Source organism: Equus asinus, chromosome 8 (genome assembly GCF_041296235.1).
Source record: "Equus asinus isolate D_3611 breed Donkey chromosome 8, EquAss-T2T_v2, whole genome shotgun sequence".
Taxonomy (NCBI): domain Eukaryota; kingdom Metazoa; phylum Chordata; class Mammalia; order Perissodactyla; family Equidae; genus Equus; species Equus asinus.
Window position 1 is genome coordinate 10,594,482 of NC_091797.1, and position 20,759 is coordinate 10,615,240.

General features: G+C 39.3%; 1 protein-coding gene across 49 annotated transcripts in view; it reads left to right on the forward strand.

The window, feature by feature from the left end:
* The window catches only part of DST (dystonin), a 438,190-nt gene that overhangs the window by 348,599 nt on the left and 68,832 nt on the right, over positions 1-20,759 (forward strand). For 41 of the 49 annotated variants that reach the window (XM_070514637.1, XM_070514639.1, XM_070514651.1 and 38 more), the window contains 5 exons: positions 12,748-12,909; positions 14,399-14,569; positions 17,193-17,359; positions 19,721-19,880; positions 20,103-20,429. In XM_070514637.1, the coding sequence (XP_070370738.1) occupies positions 12,748-12,909; positions 14,399-14,569; positions 17,193-17,359; positions 19,721-19,880; positions 20,103-20,429 (987 nt within the window). The remainder of the gene's footprint in view (positions 1-12,747; positions 12,910-14,398; positions 14,570-17,192; positions 17,360-19,720; positions 19,881-20,102; positions 20,430-20,759) is intronic. The other 8 variants (XM_070514683.1, XM_070514684.1, XM_070514657.1 and 5 more) reach the window with 2 other exon arrangements.

Here is a 20,759-nt window from a genome sequence, read left to right on the forward strand (position 1 = left end):
TGTGAATGTGTGTAGAAAAAAAAGAGTAAGCCTTCATTTCTCTTTGCTGCCTCAACTGCTTGTAAGCAAATGGGTGAGAGTAATAACCTGGGTGCTACTGCTTGCTGATGCCTCTCCCCCCTGCTTCCCAGGCAGGACTACAGTGAAAACTGTGGCTCTCCTTGTGGAGAATTCTTTTAAAACCAAGAGAAAGCAAGAGATAGGAGGAGCTCTGTCACCATTGCAATGAAAGTGTTTTGCAAACTGGAAAGCACTAAATATGCATCATTACCATTAATGGTTACAGAGGTTGTTTTATTTGATTGTGAATAAAAATAAAGTGATCCTTTTTTCTAAGTTAAACCGCTTCGTATACTGTGTTTGTCCATTTTCTGATTACTTTGGAGAGAGTTGATTGATTTTAGTGAAATTCAATAATAAAGAATATCGTGACATACCTTCAATGTCTTGGGACCCAGTGACTAAAATAAAAGTTTCCAAGTGGACAAATCCTCTGCATTTGATATATTCCAGTGCCACAGGTAAAAAAGAATGAGAACATTGTTACGATAAATAAAGATGGTAGCCTACACAATCGCTAATTCTATTTATTTGTGTGTGTGTTCTAAAAACGATAGTTACAACAGTTAACTTCTGTTGTGGGCTTACTGTGTGTCAAGCACTCGCCTGAACTCTGTCTTTCATCGTGATAACAGTCGTGAGAGGTGGATGTTATTATTATCGCCATCTTGTTATAAGGAAGCTGAGACCCAGGGAGGTTAAGTGACTTGCCCGAGGTCACACAGGTAGTAAGCATCAGAGCCTGGATGTTTCCGTGGAAATAATGCAGTGTTTTGTGTCAACTTTAGTCATCATTTTGCACCTCTGATATTTCCTCTGGGAAATTTTCAAATCATCTTTGCTGTAGCCTAATTTGCGTGGCCTGAGTAACCAGCCGTTGTTCATTTTAATCCAAACACCAGGAATACAGTGTTCTAAGAAACTGGCTGCTATGAGAAAACATGAGATAAATGTGTGTGAAATTATCTTAGAAACTGATATGTGGCTGCTGTGATGATGATGGTGCTGGTGATGATGGTGACAATGGTGATTACCACTTCTACTACTACTGAGATGGAACCAAACATTTCATTGCCTTAGTGACTATTGCTTTCTTGATTAAAGTGGTAAATTAATTTGTTTACAATTCAGATCTTAATTTAGTTTTTGTTGGGTATTAGGCTTTTGTTGAAATTAATTTTAACATAATATTTAGGAAGATTTAAAAAATTTTTTAAGTGGAATTTGTGTTGAGTGAAAAACTAATAGTTTGCTAAAAATAGCAAACTCGTAGTTATTGTAATTTCTAAAAATGAAACAGAAAAGCCCTGAAGTACTGGGTCTATTTTCATTATAGACTTTGAAATATCATCCAATTTGACATTGCGCTATCTGGTAAATTTAGTCTAATGTCCAGATGAAATTTTATAACAATTTTGCATAATATAAGAGAAACTGCCTTCAGAGTAGTAAGGAAACTTAATAGCTATTACCTGGTAACTCGGTAGGGGGTGCCTTCTATCTGCTGGGAGTGGAATGGATTTTTTAAACTAGGTAAACAGATTTCTCAGCTTCCATTTTTTCCCCTAAAACTTAACCTAAGAAATAGCAGTTAATATACTTGAAAGAACAGAATTAATTGATGTTTAAGATACCAACCCAAACAGAATGATTAAAAACAAATGCTATTCTGAGGCAAATGTCCTAATTCACCGTCAGTGAAAGCTGTTTCAAATTTTTGAGAATAGACTGGTATTACCTTTTGTGTTAGCTTAAAGTTTTTCAACTATTTTGCTCATGTAAGTTCTGTCTACCATACGTTTTCCTACTTCTAAATACTAGTCATTGGACTAAAATGTCTGCCGAGTGAGGTGTTTTCTATTACCGCTGATAATTCAAAGCACCATTTTTTCTACCTATATTTCACCGTTACTGCATTAAATTCTATGCACACTGTCACAGATTCCTAGGCAGAAAGGAGAAAAGCCCCTTTGATGTTCCCCCTATTGCTACCTTCTGTCGAAGATTCCTAGCTCCAGCTTATCTTCAAATCTAAACTACGTGATTAAGTAATCTTAGTGTTTCCACATTTTTATTTATCACAGACGTATGTAACGAACTATATACAAGGAACGTGTCCCGGCAATGCCTATGATGTCATCAACAGTCAGGCCTTCTGATCATCATGAAGTAATCATTATCACCATATTGAATTGATCTAATTTCAGTGAAGATCAAAGAAACTTGATGTTGTAATGAACATATACAGTCACGTCCTAGCTAAATATATACTGCTCCCCACCTCTATCTAGGCCATGGTCAAAGGTCTTACCTCCGAACCTGCTCATTGTTTATTTCTGGCCACTTTGGCACTGCCCCAATTGTTCTTCAGTTTGTCCCCACAAATGAACACATCACTAGTGCAAGTCTCTCTGAACCGAAGATGCCTTTGTATTTTCAAAATGGAAATAGCATTACACAGAACAGAGAATTTTTAGGCCAAGTCAGAAGCAGAGGCAGAGACTGGAGCACGCGCCTAATTAGACGGTGATACACTTTCTCTGGTCCATTGGAAGGCATTGTTTAACGAGGCACCATCATCGTTTGAATATCAGGCGAACTGCAGTGCCAGGTGGCAGGACGCTAGAGAAGCCAGGCACTTTGAGTGCTATTTGTAAACAGTATTGCCGAAATAAATCACTCCAAATATCTTATTAAGGTATTTTTTAAGTGATCCTAAAACAACTTCTGTGATGTCACCATATTTTTAGAGATAAAATTAAACTGTCCCAAGAATGCTTTAGTAGTGGTTTTTAAGTGTACCTGTATTGATATGTAGACGTCGATGAGGAATTGCTCTCCATTTTTGTTGAGAATAGGGGAAATTAAATAAAGCTTTTGCCAAAGGGCTTTTTGTTAGGGAAAAATTCTTACTTGACTGGGTTTTTGTTAATGAGACTGTGTTAGCAAGGAGGCTGCATGATACCTTCCTCTGGTATTTTTAAAGGTGAAAATATTTTCACTATAGACACTGTAACTTGATGCATGGGCTTTAAAGGAAGGTCACAGTATTTCGTCAGCTACATCACAGTGGTGTTTAGGGTTTTAGAAAGAAAGAATATCACATACGCTGGGCAAGAGAGAAGCGCCACCGAGGCAAGGACCAGAAGATAAAGAGTTGGAGCTGATCTGCCCTGTCGTGTTGGTAGTGCCTCCTCTTGTCACCGCGCAGACGGGGCGTGACAGGTGGGTGCCCTCTGTCCTACATCACACAACGTATGCTGCTCTGAAAGGGCTGACAGAAGGGAGGTTGGCACTGCGAGTTCTCTTTCCGCTTTTGCCGCCAGCTAATGCTGTGACTCTATGTTGCAAGGCCTCTTGAAACTTCTGTTGCTGCAGATAAGATTGAGGAATGAAAGTAAGGTTCTGAGGGCAGTTCCACCCAGAGACTTTATACCAGGGGATCGTTTTTAAATGTGTTTTGTGAACAGGATAATCTTGCATTACCATTTTAAAGTGATCCCCAAAACACCAAAATGTAGCATGTACTGTCATTATCATAGGCCTCCCTTGAATAAAAGGAGACCTACATAATTTATTTAACTAATGTGGAAAGTTGCTTCAAGGATGTGTATGTGTCTGTGTGTGAGAGAGACAGACTGAGAGAGAAGAATTTGCTTTGTTGTTAGGAAATTATACATTGGTTTTCTGATAAGAAAGTTGGACTGGTAAATAGTTTTTAAAGATTTATCTACGTCTCTAATCATTCATTAAATAATAGTCACCGCTAGGTAGGCACTGTGATTGCAAATTAAGTGAAAAAACTTTTGGAGCTGTTCAAGACCCAGGATACCCCAAGAAAATGTGTATGCTTACATATCCTGTTCCTCGCATATCTTTAATTGTCTTAATTTTGAAGATTACTTTATTTCTTTTGTCAGTGTTTTAATATGAGGGGTATTTTCAGGTTTTGTTTGGTTTCTGGATTTTGTTTCTCTGATGGAAATTGAATGGAGCTATTAACATGTACATTGGTTTTGCTTGTTGGAAGGCTTTTTAAAAAAATCTGAACTTTTAAGAATTTGAACATATGCATATAATTCATGATGTTTACATATAGAGTCATTTTCTGTTACGGAGGATATTTTTTATCCACTGTCACCTGAACACCATATCGAACATGGGGGCAAAATATAGTCTTAGTATTGTAGTAACTTAGAGGAAGAATAGCAAGTGCTTATTAAAGGTATTTCCCATCAAGATCAAAGAGTGAATCTAAGAAGTATTTCTGAATTTGTTTGCTTTTGTGGTGGGGTCTGAATAGCCTACTTTCTTTTACTTATAAACTGTTTTCCACTGAGAGAAACATCTTTGCATATTCATCTGATGAATATCCTCGAAAACCCTTTAGAAATTTATGGGAAGAAGTTTATTAGTTTGAAAACTAAAAACATAGGATGCTTTCAGTTTTCATTAGCTAATGGCCTATTTGTTTTAGAAAGAATAATAGAAATCGTTGCTCCTAAGGCCTGTTTTTGTACTTAGAGCAGAAAAGCGCACATCTCTGGTTTGGTTTCTAATCCAGATTTCAGGAGCTTTTGGGCAAGGAGGATGCTTTTGTCAGTTTTCATGGATAATGTCTCATTTATTCACACAGACGTTTTCCCACTTATTGCACATTGAATTCTCAGTATCTCCAATCTTTCAGCTCTTTCAGTTGATAAAATTAGCCTTTAACTTTTCTGTGAAGTCGGTTGTTGCACTTAGGGGTAAGATAGATCAGGAACTTCCCTTTTTAAAGATTTAACTTCAGAAGTATAAAATGAGAAAGTGGTACTGTTTTGTTTATAATTCGGTTAACATTTGTGCACTTTTCCAAAATCATCTGCCTTACGAAGATACTTTCGCTAGGCCACATCTAGTTGGCTGTGTAAGGGAGGTCACGTTAGGTTTTGAGAACATTTAACACTGATTTCCGTATGTATGAAAAAATAGTGTTGACCGTTTTTCAGAAAAACTTTGCTCATTTTATTCATTATGGATTTCTCTCTTATGAAAATGTGAGATCTAGGTATCACCGGTAATATTTGACACAGTTTAATATATCTTGTTTTTATTAACATTAGAGACTATAACATTTAAAGTAGCTGTGCAAACCAAATTTGGGAGGAAAAGATAAACCAGTCCAGTTCTGCTCTAAATTTATGTTATCCAGATACATCTTTGCAATATGACTTCAGACAACAAAGATATATAAGTTATTGTCAGAAATCCCAATAGTAATGGTACAGATTTTAACTTGAATCAGAATGTATTAGGATCATCATCTGTAGAATTAGTTGAAATCAGTTTCATGAAATAGGAATTCAGTTATTAAATAAATGGCATATACTCAGACATAACCAACTAGAGGACATTTTCCCAGAGCACTCCCCACTTGCAGACTCCATCCAGCCCATTTTCTCCTCCACGTTCTCCACTGTAGTGTAAGGTGTGTAAGGGCAGTCGCACAGCATCTCTGTGTACCAGCGTTCTGCTGGTGCTGGCCATGGTGTTTGACAGATAGGGAGCCCTATTTGATGAATGGGTGAACTTAGGAATGAATTAGCTTTATGGTTTTAAAAATGCACTATCTACCTCAAGTGTGAGGTTACACGTTGCTCTTCTTAGCTTTACATAAGGCTAGAAGAATAATGTGCTAATAATGATTCAAGTCGGAGTCTGAGGTGGACTGAATTAGGGCCATTCTCTCCTATGAAAAGTTCTGTGAGGATCTCAGACTGTTTAGAGAAAGGTACTCCATCCACCTTTCATGGAAACTTTATTATGAATACTGCCATGAATAAGAAGCTTTCTAGGTTTACAAATCAAGATAGCGGCAGTGGAGAGTGAAACCCTTAGTCTCTGCTAATTCCCGGCCTAGTGCCCAACCCGCTGCTCACACATGGCAACTGTGTGCATGTGTTTCTTTCTCTTATTATCAGCACCTCAGGACAGCCTGTGTACTTGAACACCACAGGATCAGCTGCTGGTTGAAATATTTCACTTCTTGACTATGAAAAATGGGCATTGATACTGAGTTGCAGCTAACGATCGTTGAATGGGTGTGTTAACCTATAGAGTTCTGGTTATGGGTAGATTTTTTAAAGATTCAATTCTGAGGTTTATACAAATAATTTTGGAATGTTTTCTCATTAAAGGTATAAAAGTTCCCTCCCACATCTTTTCTGTAAAATTATCAAAGTATAAGGTTGTTTTTACTAGAAGTGCCTTTTTCACTTGGGGTCAGCGCAGTTTTATTTACGTTCAAAGGATTATTGTTTTGAGAGGCTGAGGAAAGACTGCCTTCATTTGTAACTCTGTCTGCTCCTCTGGCAATGTTGCTTTTTTCATAAAATAAAGAATGGATAGATATTATTTAATTTAAATAAAACGATTAATTTTCCCTACAAAAGCTGAGGTTTGGCTTGCTGAATTTATTTTCAAGCAGTATTTTTAGGGTGTTTGTACAATAGATAAAAAATCTGAGGATGTGATTTTGTTTATTAAATACCAGAGTCACTTACTGCCCTTGATCTTTGCCTGGGCCTTGCATTAACCTGAAGAGGACCCTGTGGTTATTAGTGACTGATAGTATTCATGTCAGCGGTGCTCAGGGCTCCCTTCCCACAGGAATAATTTCCTCTGGAGAACAGATAGACTTGAACTTGGGCTTTAAAAAGGAAGGACACAACACTTTCCCTCCTTTAAAGTGATCCGCCTGCACTTTGCGTCGCAGATTCTGCTTAAACAGAGTCAGCAGCTGCAGTGTATGAGAGTGTGGTTTCAACCAAAGGACAGGGACCTGGGTAGCTCTTTTTTCCCTCGTTTAATATTCAAATGAGCGCGGTCACCGGATGCTCGCAAAATGATTTCTTCGCGGAGCTCCTGGTGTCAGGTTCGGCTTCTGCAAGCCCTTGGCTCCCTTCCCATTTTGAACCAGGTGGTGGGCCCTCGGTGATCTCTGAACCCGAGCTGCCCTCTCTCCAGTTCCAGGACTGGGTCGATTTGCGCTGATGTCACCACCAAGCTGTTGTAGTGCAGCGTCTCGGCCTCTAGGTACCTCCCCCTGAAACAGCTCGCCGGCTCTGAGAAGAGCAAGGAGTCAAAGAAAAGATGACTGCGAAGTTAAGTCACGGGAGGGCGTAGCCGCGAAGTGATAGAGAGAGCTGTGCGGCCGGAGCGCCCGGGGCGAAGGGACCGAGCTGCGGTTCCCGAAAGCGAGAGGGCGTTGCTGGGAGCACCCTGGCTGGGGAGGATGCCTGCCGGGGACCGCGCCGCCCTGAGGAGCTGGGGACCGCGCAGGAGGTCCCTGCCGGAGTTCCTGTTCTGCCTCCACCGCCACCTCTGCCTCTCTCCAGCTGCTAAAATGAAAGCTAAGCTGCGGCCACGGTTGGTCAGTTTCAAAGGCTAGAGTTGTCTCGGTTTTCAGCTGAATGTGAATTACGCTGCCTGTGCCTTAGAGGAAACCGGAGCTCTTCTTTGCTGCACTTGCCTCAGGTGGAATAAGCCTTCTTAAGGAGGATCAGATAAGACTCTTTGGAAATGAATTTTTTTTTTTAAAGGAGAGTTTATAGTCCATCATGCTTTCTAACTGTTTACTTTAAACGGTTGCTGGATTGTACTGGCCTGGCTGTCCAAAAGTCTAATTTTTTTCCATTGGGTAGTTCTGTATAGCCTCGAGGACGCTTAATAAGGGAAGAAAAACTGCCTTTTGAATCAAGATTATTTATAGCTACTCCCCAAAAAAGTACAAGAAAATTTTGACTTTCTTACAGGTTCGACTTAACTTATTTTTCTCTGAAGATTTATTCTGTGCCTTGATCTGAACAATACATGGTCCCTGTGTTTGTCTTTTAAGTTTCTAAAGCATGGTTTATTTATAAAGGAGATGGAGTTTTTGCAAGCCATCTTTAAGTGGATTACAGTTAACCAGAACTCTGCCGAAATTAGCATTCAGCCTGTTAAAATGCTTGCTCATTTGGAAATTTTAATCTGGAAATCTCAGATGCAAAATTAAACTAAAAAGGGAAAAGGACTGACAATGGAAGGTTGTGAGTGTTTGAGCCACTGTTAAGTGTGTGTTTGTTTTTTCTGTGTTTTTGAGTGTGCGAAAGGGAACTTTGGGGGCTGGGGGAGCGAGGGAAGGAGATTTCTGTTCTCTGTTCTTGATGCACTTTATTTTTTAGAATCGTTCTAAAAACACCCAGGTGAAAGGGTAGTTGCATTTAGACTGATGCACTGACGATGACCTTCAACACCTCATATATTAGGACGTAGAGTGTTTGAGTATGTTGTCTTTACGCTGAAGACACTTCGTAGTTCTGTTCAGAAGTATACTTTTTTGAAAGATGCTTATTTCTTATTTTCTGTGTCAAGAGCTGCAATATTTGTTTTAACTAGCTACAAAATGGGGAAGCCACTCAGCAGACCAGACTGTTTACGTCAGAATCCGCCCTGTGTAGGGAAGGGTGAAGAGGAGGAGGACCTAAATATCGAAGACTGTTACGTCCCACAGCGGTCCATCTATGACACTGTCAGACTGAACGAGCAGATAGACTCCGGTTCCAAAGGCAGCCTGTCTTCCAGGCATTTCACAGATCGGACATTACCCTACAGTCACAGAACACTGGATGTTAGTTCTTTATGCTCCAATGGTGCCCCTGCTTCTTCCAGTGCATTTGAGCTGAGAGGTCGTGAAGCTAACAAACTAGATGAAAAGATGATCTTTGATGCCCTCAAACTAAATAGTGATATCATTCGAACCACAGGACTACCCAAAGCCAAATCTCATGCGGAAAAGAAAGAGCATAGACGGTCATGGCGAATGTTTGTCCCAGCCAATTTTATGGATTATGCAAACAAAAGTGAAAGCTCTTTTGCGGAAGCTACTGATATGTCAGATGCGGTTACCAAGGCCAGCAAGTGCAGGTGGGGCACTAATTCTCTCACGTCAGAGGAGGATGACTCTGGGTTGTGCAGCCCTCTAGCAGAGAGGGAAGAAAAGCAGGGCATTCTAACCGGAGACCAGTCACGAATTCGCAGTTTGTCTTCTACTGAAGATATTCCTACAGCAGAGCAATATGGACCATTTTTTTCTGTTAATTCCATTAGCGAACAGAAAATTCCATTGCTTTCGTTTAGACGTGCCCACCCCGATGAAAACTTCAAAATGACTTTACATGATGTTTCTCCACTGGAGGAAGGAAGGTGTGTAGACGGTCAAAGGGAAATCCCTGGTGAAAATTGCTGCCCGCAGGATGATTTGAAAGAGAGAGCTGTTAAGCGTGACCTATTAATTGTGACAAGAGATGGAGAAAACTTCTCTAACCCTGCAGAGGAAGGGAAAACATGTGGACCCGGAGAGCCCCAGATCACAGCACAAAGCAGGGAACTTGTGGAAGATTCTTCTGAGGATTTAGATCTCTCTCACACAGATCTGGGGGGAAATGATGTCGATCGTGGTAGCACAAGCTTAGTAGAAAATGTGGCACTGTTGACACAATATGGTTTGGAAGAATCCAACGTAGCATCTAAGGAGGAAGTGGAGGCTCCCCTCTCTGCCCAGGAGACGGAGGTGATCCATAAGAAGTGCTCCCCAAAATTCATACCAGTAAGAAAGCAAGCAGCTCCCAGAAAAACAAGGGCCCAGGCAGGAATATTGGACACAGTCTGCAATGGCTTTCACTCAGTTCAGGTAATTAATGGAAATGAGAAACTCTGCAGTGCCAAAAAGTTGGTGGTTCTGGTTTAAAGTGGTCACTAGTGTTTCTCATAATGATCAAATCCAGTCCGTTATTTTGGGGGTTTGACTAGTACCCTACAAAGTGCCAGATATTGATAAGTTGATCCTTATAACAAATTAATTAGGGGCTGTTTTTGAGAAGAATGATTACTCCCAGCTGCCTAGAGTCCTGCCATGGATGGTGCAGCTGGTTGCTGCTCTCCTTCGTTTAGAATGCCCCCACTTTGAATTGATGTTCACATTAGGCTTTTGCACAACTTGTGGTTTAAGACACTGCCATTTAAGGGCAGTTATATTGGACTTATTAAGCTTGAACAGGCTTAGTCATGAAGGGACAAACACAGTATTATATTGTTGTGGCCCGAGAAGGGCGCTACTCAAATGAAGGGCTTTTTAAATGTGTGGAAAATGTTCTCTCAGGAGCTCTGCACGTGGGAGCAGAGAAGCGATCGTGCTGTATTTTGCAGTCCTTATAGCTCCTAACTTGTTGAGAGTGGTGAATGAGGTCAGAAAGTAAAGCCTGCAGCCTTGTCATAAGTAGAGGTTGTTTGTCAAGCCTGTAATTTTTTTCTTCCCACTCAGATTGAAGTTCAGCTATTTTGGTCCTTTTACCAAACTCTTCTGGTAAACTTTGTCCCAGTGGTAATTTCATTTTATTTTAAGCTTCTGTTTGTGTTTGTGTGCTTACGGGTGGATTAGGGGGAGAGTCTCTCATCATAGGTATTCTGTTACCACTGAGAGATAAAGAATTTGGACACTATCAGAAAAGTTCCTTTTCTCAGTCTATGAAATAATTGCTCTGGTCAGCAGTGCCTTTCCTTGAGCATACATTAAATGACAGGCAAGTTTAAAAGCTTAGCAAGGTACGTTTTTATGTAAAAGATTTGTGGAAAGTAATTAAACTCTTAGGAATATATAGATTCTTTAGTAGTTATCTTTTTTAACCTTTTAACCTATCTTTTGGAACACTTTAGAAAATTACCACGACTCACCTGAACCTACTTTGATAGGAAATCCTAAAATTAATTTCTTTAAAACCAAGATCAGAGGTTAAGGCAATTTACCTGGAACATTTTATTAGGTTTTTTGTTTTGAAAGATAGCTGAGGGATAAATAAAACTTTCCCTGAATCCTTATGTACCAGGTAAGTTCCTGGAATTAAGAATGAGGCAGCTTTCCTACCCGTCCCTTTTTTTGTAAGTAGTAAAACGTGTCCACCACTGTTAGTTCCTAGAAGTAGTAACCGAGAGAGTGGTGTAGAAAAGAAGTAGAATCATAGAACCCAATTTTGTTTTCACCACCTTGCTGCAACTTTCTGTTGACTTATTAGGTAAATTAATACCTTTTTAAAAAATTATAAAAGCTTATTTTTTTCTTAATGATTGGGCGAATTATAATCTCTTTGGTCATGTGTAATTTTTTTTATATTTAGTATTTTATAGAGATAATTAGCCATGTGGAAATTATCTATATGAATTTTCTATAGAAGAAACTTGGGCTTTTTGCTAGGTGGGGACTTGTACAGGAAGTGATCATTTATTTCTTTCCTGTTCTTTAATTTGCTCATTTATACAATAACACAGGAGTATTCTGTGTGGTAGGCCTTGGGCCAGAGTCTGGAGAGTTTGTCTCTTGCAGCCGCTACATCTTTCCAAATTATTTTCCATATTGTGCCTGTCATTTTTTTCTCAAGTGCTATTTGGACATTTGCCTTTATGATGTTTTCATATTCATATCTGTTAACTGCCCATTCACTTGGACTATTGATATATAGTGTCCTAGATTATAATGGCTCTGAACCCCAACCTTGTCTTATCTTAATATCCAGCTGAAACTTTCCTTCCTTAGTTAATTTATTTTCTTTGTGGCATCCTTCAAGCCCTATATGAAAAATATTTGTGTTGTGTATGAGAGGGTTGATATATCTATGCCCAGTATTATCTGTTGAGGGGTTGATGTCATCCACCTCAAGATATAAATATAATTTTTCTATACTGATCTTCATTTGGCAAATAATTTCTGGGTACATATTGCATACTGGGTACTGTGGTAGGTCCAGGACATAGAACTACCGTAAGGAAAATAGAAATTTCTGCTTCTGTAGAACTTGCATTTTTGTCTCACGCATTAGATTTTTTGCCAGTCACAGGCAACTAGGGGACCATAGGCTGGATGGGATGGAGAGTCGGGGAGAGTTCTGGGAAACCACTGGCACTGCAGGGACCACGAGTAACCAGAGTTGTTGTGCTGGCGATGTGTAGGATCAGGTCCATGGTCCTGCAAGCCTGTTGGCTTCTTGATTGGCATTGAAGGGGCTAGATGTGTATGGATCCATACTATTGCAGCACCTGTCTATATCTTTTCCCTTTTCCTCTCCTTGTATTTTGGCTCCTCTGGCCAGTCATAAATTGGCCTCTTGGCTCACCTCATCTTCTTGCCAGTGATTCCCATTTCCAACTTGAGTCTCAGACTTCAGTTACCAACCAACAGCAGCCATCCTTAGAAGACCTTATAAGGATCCTTGGCCAGTAAGACTCATCTTGGGCCCATCTTATCATTTTGTTCCTTGGCATTTTCCATACCATACATTTTTTGCTGGAGTTAAATTGGAATGGTAGGGAATTTCTAGTGCTGTGATAATAAAGCAACAGAGAGGACACATATATTCTTTTCTTGGTTTCACAGTTAATCTGAGCAAATGTACTTAGGATATCATTATTTAATATTCCTGAGTGGTTTTGATAAATACTATGGATTTATATTTAGTTTACTGCCTTCTTATTACTTACAAGGTAGCTATGACCTATGAATAGGCAGCAAAATTTATCTTTACCTCTTATAATGGATAACCGATCATTGAACATGTTTGTATTTTGTGGTTGTTAGATAATATAATTCATATAATTAGTGCTCTTCCAATGCAGGTATTCCAAAAAGAAGAGATCGAACCCTTGCAGATTAAGCAGCAAGACGTGAACTGGTTAGGTCAAGGCCTTATTCAGAGTGCTTCTAAAAACACTAGCACCCAGCGTTTGGAGCACGACCTGGATGATGTCAATGCCCGGTGGAAGACTCTCAACAAGAAGGTCATTTTCTCATCCCTTCATTTTCATTTTTGTCAATTATTATTTGCTAGCATTCGTTGTGACCACTAATCATATTTACAGTAGCCAAACTCCCCTAAATGTGTCTACTTTTTGATATTGCTATAAACTGGATGGCCCAACGCAGGTGCCCACAGGAGCTCGGTAGGGCGCTTAAGTGAAAGAAGTGAGCTGGTGAAACAGGGCCTCTCCCTCTCGTTTTCTTGACTTTGATGGAGACACAGTAGTGCAGGTGGCCCACGATCCGTGGCCTAGGTTGAGAGAGCACACATGCCTCTAAAGGTTCGGTAGCTCCTTAGCTCCAGCAGGTCATTGCCACGGAGGGGTCTAGGCTCACTGTTGCCGGATAGTCTACTTACTTTCAAAAGAAGCTGCAAATCTGACTTTTTATGTGAAGCTTTCTAATTTTCAAGTGTCAGCAACTAATTTTGCACTGGATAATAGCTCACACCACGTAAGCGAAAGCAACTATGTCTGTCAGCCCTGGACGAAGGGTTTGCCAACATCACGATAGACCATCAACTCCAAATGCTATTTCACCTGTAAGATGTAGATCCCACCTTTTTCTCCATGTCCTTGAGGGAAAACACTGGAAAACGGTGCTCTGCTCTCTGAAGAGATACCGCTGACACACAGCAGCAGCGCTTTGCATGGCATAGATGATCAGAACACTGGTATTGGACGGCCGTGCTTGTCTGGAGGTGGCAGTTATTGTTCTTGTCCTCTTCTCTGCATTGAAATCTTAGGCGTTGTCAGGTCTCAGGACTACGTTTATCATTGTTTAAAGTCTGATGCATATTGTAGTGCTCTTCAGACACAAATGGTGCAGTGTCAGGTGTAAGTATTATCCACAGTGCTTAAAATATCACGCCTACTACTTCTTCAGTCCAAAAGGAAAAGATGTATGAGGAGGGGAACAGAATATCACTGTGCAGGACTGAGACCCCATTTACTAGAAGACAAAGACCCTGCTCTGTCAGAAAAGAGCTCTAGAACTTGGAGCTCACAGAATTTCATGGGATGCTTTATAGTTATTTTCCCTAGCAAAATGTAATTCTGATTCTCCCTGCTATGTTAGTTTTTTTTTTAAATTGTAGTCTTTTTAAAAAAATTATTATCCCTGATATTAATCAATAGGAAATAAAAAATGAATCCCAGGGATAAGGATAAAAATAACCAAAGCATTGTTGTAGTAACCTTAAAATATTTGAATCATTTATGTTTTGAATATTTTTAAAACCTCAAACATTTCACCTTTTACATTGACTGTTCAGGATGGCAACCTTGTCTTCTTGGCCTACTTGCTGAAGTTTGTCTCTTTTTCACCCCTATCCTGCCCACTATCAGTGCTTTGGGTAAACTTTAAGTGAAAAAGAAAAGAAAATCTGAGCATGAAAAGGAGTCGCTGGCGGGCAAATTTCATTTTTTTATGAAACAAGTGAATAAAATTGGAACAACTGGACCTTTGCAGGTGGCTCAGAGGGCGGCCCAGTTGCAGGAGGCGCTGCTGCACTGTGGGAGGTTCCAGGACGCCCTGGAGTCCCTGCTCAGCTGGATGGCGGACACCGAGGAGCTTGTGGCCAATCAGAAGCCCCCGTCGGCCGAGTTCAAAGTGGTGAAGGCCCAGATACAAGAGCAAAAGGTAAGTTAGTGCTGCTTTTGAATTGTGTTTCATGTTAAATCTTAGTCATGAGAGTAAAACTTACCTACCTTGTGACTCTCTTTATTTATATCCTATTAATATGAGTTATTATATTTTATAAACCAGTTAACTGGTTATCGATGACTACACTTTAGTTTTTAGTCATTCGACAAATTTTTATTGAACATCTCCCATGGATCAGGCACTGTTCCAGGTGCTAGAGACACATCACTGAATAAGAAAGATAAAAATTCCTCATTGAGTTTAAGATTTAGTGGGAATGGAGGAACGGAGAGAGAGACAATAAACCGAGTAAGTAAATTATGATGTTAGCAAGTGATAAATAAAGCAAGGATGGGAGATAAGAATCAGGAAATGAAAGAGCAAGGATGCGAACAGAAAATACTAGAATGGATAGGGGTGTTTGTGTGCAATTTTAAATAGAGTAGTCAGGGAAGGCCTCGGTCACTGAAAAGGTGACTTTGGACAGAAATTTCATTGTTCTCTTATATATTAGGTTGAGCCATATGAAGTTGCCTTTTTAATAGATTAAATACAGGTGCTTTCTTATGGTTCAGCCTATACTAAAGAGGCAAATATTTGGTTCATAGATGCCAAGGAGCATGCTACTCTGTCTTTTGACACTACTAATAGAGGACCAGGTAGGAAAGACACGCTCGCTGGAAGGATGATAGCTGTTTGGGACCACCCTTACCATTTTTGTGTCCTGATGGTGGTGGTCAGTTAGAAGCATTTAGTGATGTTTTCAGTACTAATTTTTCAGCCATGGCTTGAAATGACATATAGAAAGGGCCTAGCACACAGGACGTTGGTAAGGTTTCTCCAGTGTGGAACTTTAAAAAGAAAGGAATGGATTAAGAGGCTTAATTTAACTTTAACATTCAGTACTCTCTCTCTAAAAATTCTTTGAAGACTTTAGGATATTAGGAAATTAACCTATTAGAAATAGATTTAGAGGCTGGCCCAGTGGCGTAGTGGTTAAGTTCACATGCTCCACTTTGGCGGCCTGGCGTTTGCATGTTGAGATCCAGAGTGCGGATCTATGCACCCTGCATCAAGCCATGCTGTGGTGGCATCCCACATACAAAATAGAGGAGGTTTGGCACAGGTGTTAGCTCAGGGACAATCTTCCTCAAGCAAAAAGAGGAAGATTGGCAACAGATGTTAGCTCAAGGCCAATCTTCCTTACCAAAAAAAAGAAAAATCAATTTAAAGGTAAGGATTAAAGAAGTGTAACAGGAGATATTGCATTTGTGTGATTTTTGAATTATATATAAAATATATAATACATAATGTAATAAAATAATATATGATAAACACATAGTGTATTACATATAGTAATGTAGCTTGCTACCATTCACAATTTAATTTAAACCTTTGTTTTTCTCCCAGAGTTAATGAACTATGCTTAGCCAGTAAAACCTATTTGTTGATTTTGCTTTCTTAATTGCTAGAAGCTTTGCTGTTAAAGTTTATAAAAAATAATCCACTTAATTGTTCTCTTTGCTACCTAGACCACCTGTTGTGCTTTGATTTTTGTAATGACTCTAGCCTATGTCAAGAGAATTTGTGTTTCTTCCCCTTCTTTTTAAACATGTTCTTCTTACCTCCTGCTTTGGTGGTCTTGATCTCATAATGAAGTGAGAGTATGCTTCTAACTTGTTCCTTACTTCTGGGTAGCTGTTCATATCTTTAATCCTTAACTGTCAGTCAGGATCAGATTAAGGAAGCAATGAAGTATTCAGTGTTCTGTCCGCTTGTGCCCTCCTCATTGCTGTCAACGCAGTGCCAGTGCATATTAGCGCTTGCTTGTGAAATGCTTGTTCTGATTAGATTAGAGCAAGGTATCCTGAGTTCTGGCTACCTGTGTCAAACATCCCATTCCAGGCTGCTTGCAATATTTCCTTAGAATAAAATTGAATTATTTTTCTGCTGCTAAATTCTGAAATATTAGTCTTATTTGGCCAACTTTGAAGATTTCTGACATCTTCCACCCTCTGTTCCTTTTGGAAATGATATTTAAAGGTTGGTTTTTAGTTTTCGTCCTCAGGAAGGATTTTAGGAGCTAGTCTCACCTAGTAAAAGGAGCCAAGAGCCTCTAGTTTTAGCCTCACTAGCTTTGAGTCTCAATTTCTGTGTCTATAATGGATTGTTTAACATGGGAAAAGATTTTTAAAACAGTAACGATTTATAATAATCTTTTCTGTCTCAACAGGACAGATAATTGTGAATGGTTAGGGCATTCCCATTTCGGTACAATAAGGGGGATTTTGCACTTTCGGTCAGTGGAGTTATGCTCAGCAGCACCTTCTACCCCCTTATTTTATATTAAAGAATTAATAATGAATGGTTTAGTGGCCTTACCAGTATGAGTTTTACCTACTATGAAAAGCCACTACCACAATGTCTGACTCAAGAGTAATGAATCATTAAACAAAATGGGTTCTTTTTAAAATCCTACTTCTCCGTCCTTTTGTGTGTGAATCCATACAAAAAATATATTTTGTCTCGTTATCTAAAGTACTTAGAACATGTTTTCCTTTATGCTGATACAATTATTCCTTTGTTGTTGTTGTTTTTTAATTTGACATTTTGTCTCCAGCTTCTCCAAAGGTTGTTGGATGACCGCAGATCTACTGTGGAGGTGATCAAACGAGAAGGAGAAAAAATTGCTGCCACAGCAGAACCTGCAGATAAAGTAAAGATTTTGAAACAACTGAGTCTCTTGGATAGCAGATGGGAGGCCTTGCTTAATAAAGCCGAAACAAGGTAACACAAATACTTTCAGCTTTTGAAAGAGTAGCAGTGGCTTTAATGCTGACATTTTGTATTTTGGTAACACTTTCCATGTTATTTTCTTCTGTTTGTTGTGTATGTGAACACAGGCAGCAAGGACTGTGGGCATCTCTCCTCATCTTCTAACTGTAATGTCTGTAGTCACCAGATACATCCCAACTCTTTGTTTTAAGGAAAGCATTTCCCTTGGGGGTAGTTCATTCCTTCATCTGTTACATAGTTATTGCCTGCCTACCATGCATCAGACAGAGCGAGGCCTTGGCTTACAGGGGTGAGCTGGACGGATCATCTCTGCCCTCAGAGAGCATACAATCTAGCAGGGTTTTATAGCCGCTGGAAAGTAATACACATTTGATGTTTCAAAGCAAACATACAGGATGCTGTGGGAGCATATAGTAGGAAGAACCTAGTCTAGGGGCAGGGAAGTGACAGCTAAGTTATGTTTTAAAGGAGGAGTAGGAGTTAGCTAGGAAACGAGGCAGGCGGAAGGATACTGTAAGGCTTATGAAAGCCAGGAAGCCTGGAGCATGGCTACACTGGGTTTTTGCACTCAACATTTCCGTATTACGTTTCTTCATTGCCTGCATTGGCATCACATTGATGGATGTTGAGTAGTAGTTACATTGAAGTGTAGACACAGACTGGTTGGGTTGAAAACAGATGAACCACTGAATAGAATGAGTATTTTCCATAAATTCCTACCTTCTTTGGAACTAGAATGGTGAAAAGAAGGATTCATCTAATCCTGAGTTATTGAATGGAATTAAGTATAATTCTAGGACCATAGAATAAGATGCTTCTAAGGAGCTAAAAGTTTCATGTTGTCCTTTAATATGTGTCAATAGATTAGCCATCTGTGTAATGCCCCAGGAAATTGTGCCCTGGCTGCCATGGGAGATACTAAGTACTTTTTTAAAAATAAGTGAATGAGTGTCTAGATCTCTGCTTTACCACATAACTGGCCTTCTTTTCCTAAACCTTCCTCAAAATGGTATTACATGGAAGGATATTGGTCCTATTATGATTCTCACAGAGATAAATAAATTCACTCACATTTTAAATCATAGTAAATTAAACCCAGTCACAAAGTCATTATTTACACTGCTTCTGGGTGACTGATATTTGAATTTAGAAAAGAGTCACAGATAATGAAAATCCGGAAGTTAAAAATAATGTAGTAATTTAGTTCATTTTTTTTAGGATCAACTGTATTTCAACTGAAAGTGTTAAAAAGTATATGATATATAGTTTGTGATATGATACAGAAATTATTTCAGTAGCATGTGCTAATTTTCCGTAATTGCTTTTGTCCTGTGGAAAGCTTATTTCTCAAATCATGTAATTCCCTAAGAATTAAACACAATCACAAGACAACAGCAACTCTTGGTCCAGCGGAAATGATTTACAGGCTTTGATACTGAATCAGATAGTTTGTATACAGACCAGTACAATCACTTTCCCTAGATAAAAACTAAGGACAGTGGAGGGAGATTTTAACTTACCTGGTACCTCTTCAACTGAGGACACAATGTGTTTTCTAAAAGCATTTCAAACTATATTGCAGATAGAAGTCCACAGAATATTTCTTCTCTGTTCGTGATATTTTAATCCACAGAATATCAGCTGTTGCTTTGGGGACGTAATACCTGACACTGTTCTTTTTGAAGTAGCAATTGCCATTAATTCTACTGTGGGGAAAGCTGTGGATGTTCTTCAAAATTTGAATCCAATTTTGACCTTGTTTTTTTAGTGAGGAAGATTGGCCCTGAGCTAACATCCGAGCCAGTCTTCCTCCATTTTGTATGTGGGACACTGCCCCAGCATGGCTTGATGAGCGGTGTGTAGGTCTGCGCCTGGGAGCCAAACCTGTAAACTCTGGGGCCGCTGAAGCAGAGTGCGTAAACTTAACCACTACGCCACTGGGCTGGCCCCCCAATTTTGACCTTTTGATTAAAAGCAATCTCAGTAACTGGTTCTCTGATAAAAGTTAATTAATATGTAAAGCACTTAGGGCCCAACACAGAATATGTATTCAATAAATATTACCTATTATTGTTATTATTATAACTGTTATTATCATAAGTATTATAACCAAGTTACTTAAGACTTTCATGAGATTCAGGCACTTGAGGTTGGTCTGTTGTTCATCTTTCATTTTATTTAATAGAAGAGCTATTTTAACATGTCCTATAAATGTTAGAGATTTTAGTTTTAATCTTAGATGTTTTCTACAGAAATGTTTAGAGTAGAATGCAGGAGCATGAGTGAAGATTGCTGCTGAATATTTCACACATTGTTCATCCCTAAATGACCTTTATCTTGGCACATTTATAGGAATCGTCAGTTGGAAGGTATCTCAGTGGTGGCACAGCAATTTCATGAAACCTTAGAACCACTGAATGAGTGGCTGACAACCATAGAAAAGAGGCTGGCGAATTGTGAGCCCATAGGAACCCAAGCATCTAAACTTGAGGAGCAAATTGCACAGCACAAAGTAAGATACCAATCACACACTAGTAAGATTCAGTTTTCCATTTATTTTGTGGTTTTATGACATAAATTTGAGTTATGTGCTATTGTTGTGTTATGTGTAATTGCAGACTAAACCCATTTCAAATGTCATCCTTTCATTCTATTTATGTTTTCTATTTATGTTTTCATTTTCATTTGTCCATTCCTTTTGTTTCTCTTTTTTTTTTTTTTTAACTTTATTTAGGCCTTAGAAGATGACATCATCAATCACAATAAACATTTACACCAGGCTGTTAGCATTGGCCAGTCCTTAAAGGTTTTGAGCTCCAGGGAAGATAAAGATATGGTACAGAATAAATTAGACTTCTCTCAAGTGTGGTACATTGAGATGCAAGAGAAAAGTCACAGCAGGTCTGAGCTCCTCCAGCAGGCCTTATGTAATGCTAAGATTTTTGGGGAAGATGAAGTTGAGCTGATGAATTGGCTGAATGAAGTGCACGACAAGCTGAGCAAGCTCTCAGTCCAGGATTGCAGCCCTGAGGGGCTGTGGAAGCAGCAGGCTGAACTCCGGGTATTTTGATTTATTTTATTTTACTTTTTTCATTTCAGTTGTCATTATTTTCTCAGTCTTCCTTATTTCTCTATTATTTTATGTTTGTTTTGATTTGGGTGAATTGCTAGACTCAAAAAAGACTTGACCTGTGTATACTGGTTACTTTTAATGAAGTCGCTTCTTTTTCCTTTTCTTTTTTTTGCTGAGGAAGATTCGCCCTGACCTAACATCTGTGCCAACCTTCCTCTATTTTCTGTGTGGTTTGGCACCATAGCATGGCCACTGACAAGTGTTGTAGGTCCATGCCCGGGAGTGGAACCTGGGCTGCTGAAGCAGAGTATGCTGAAC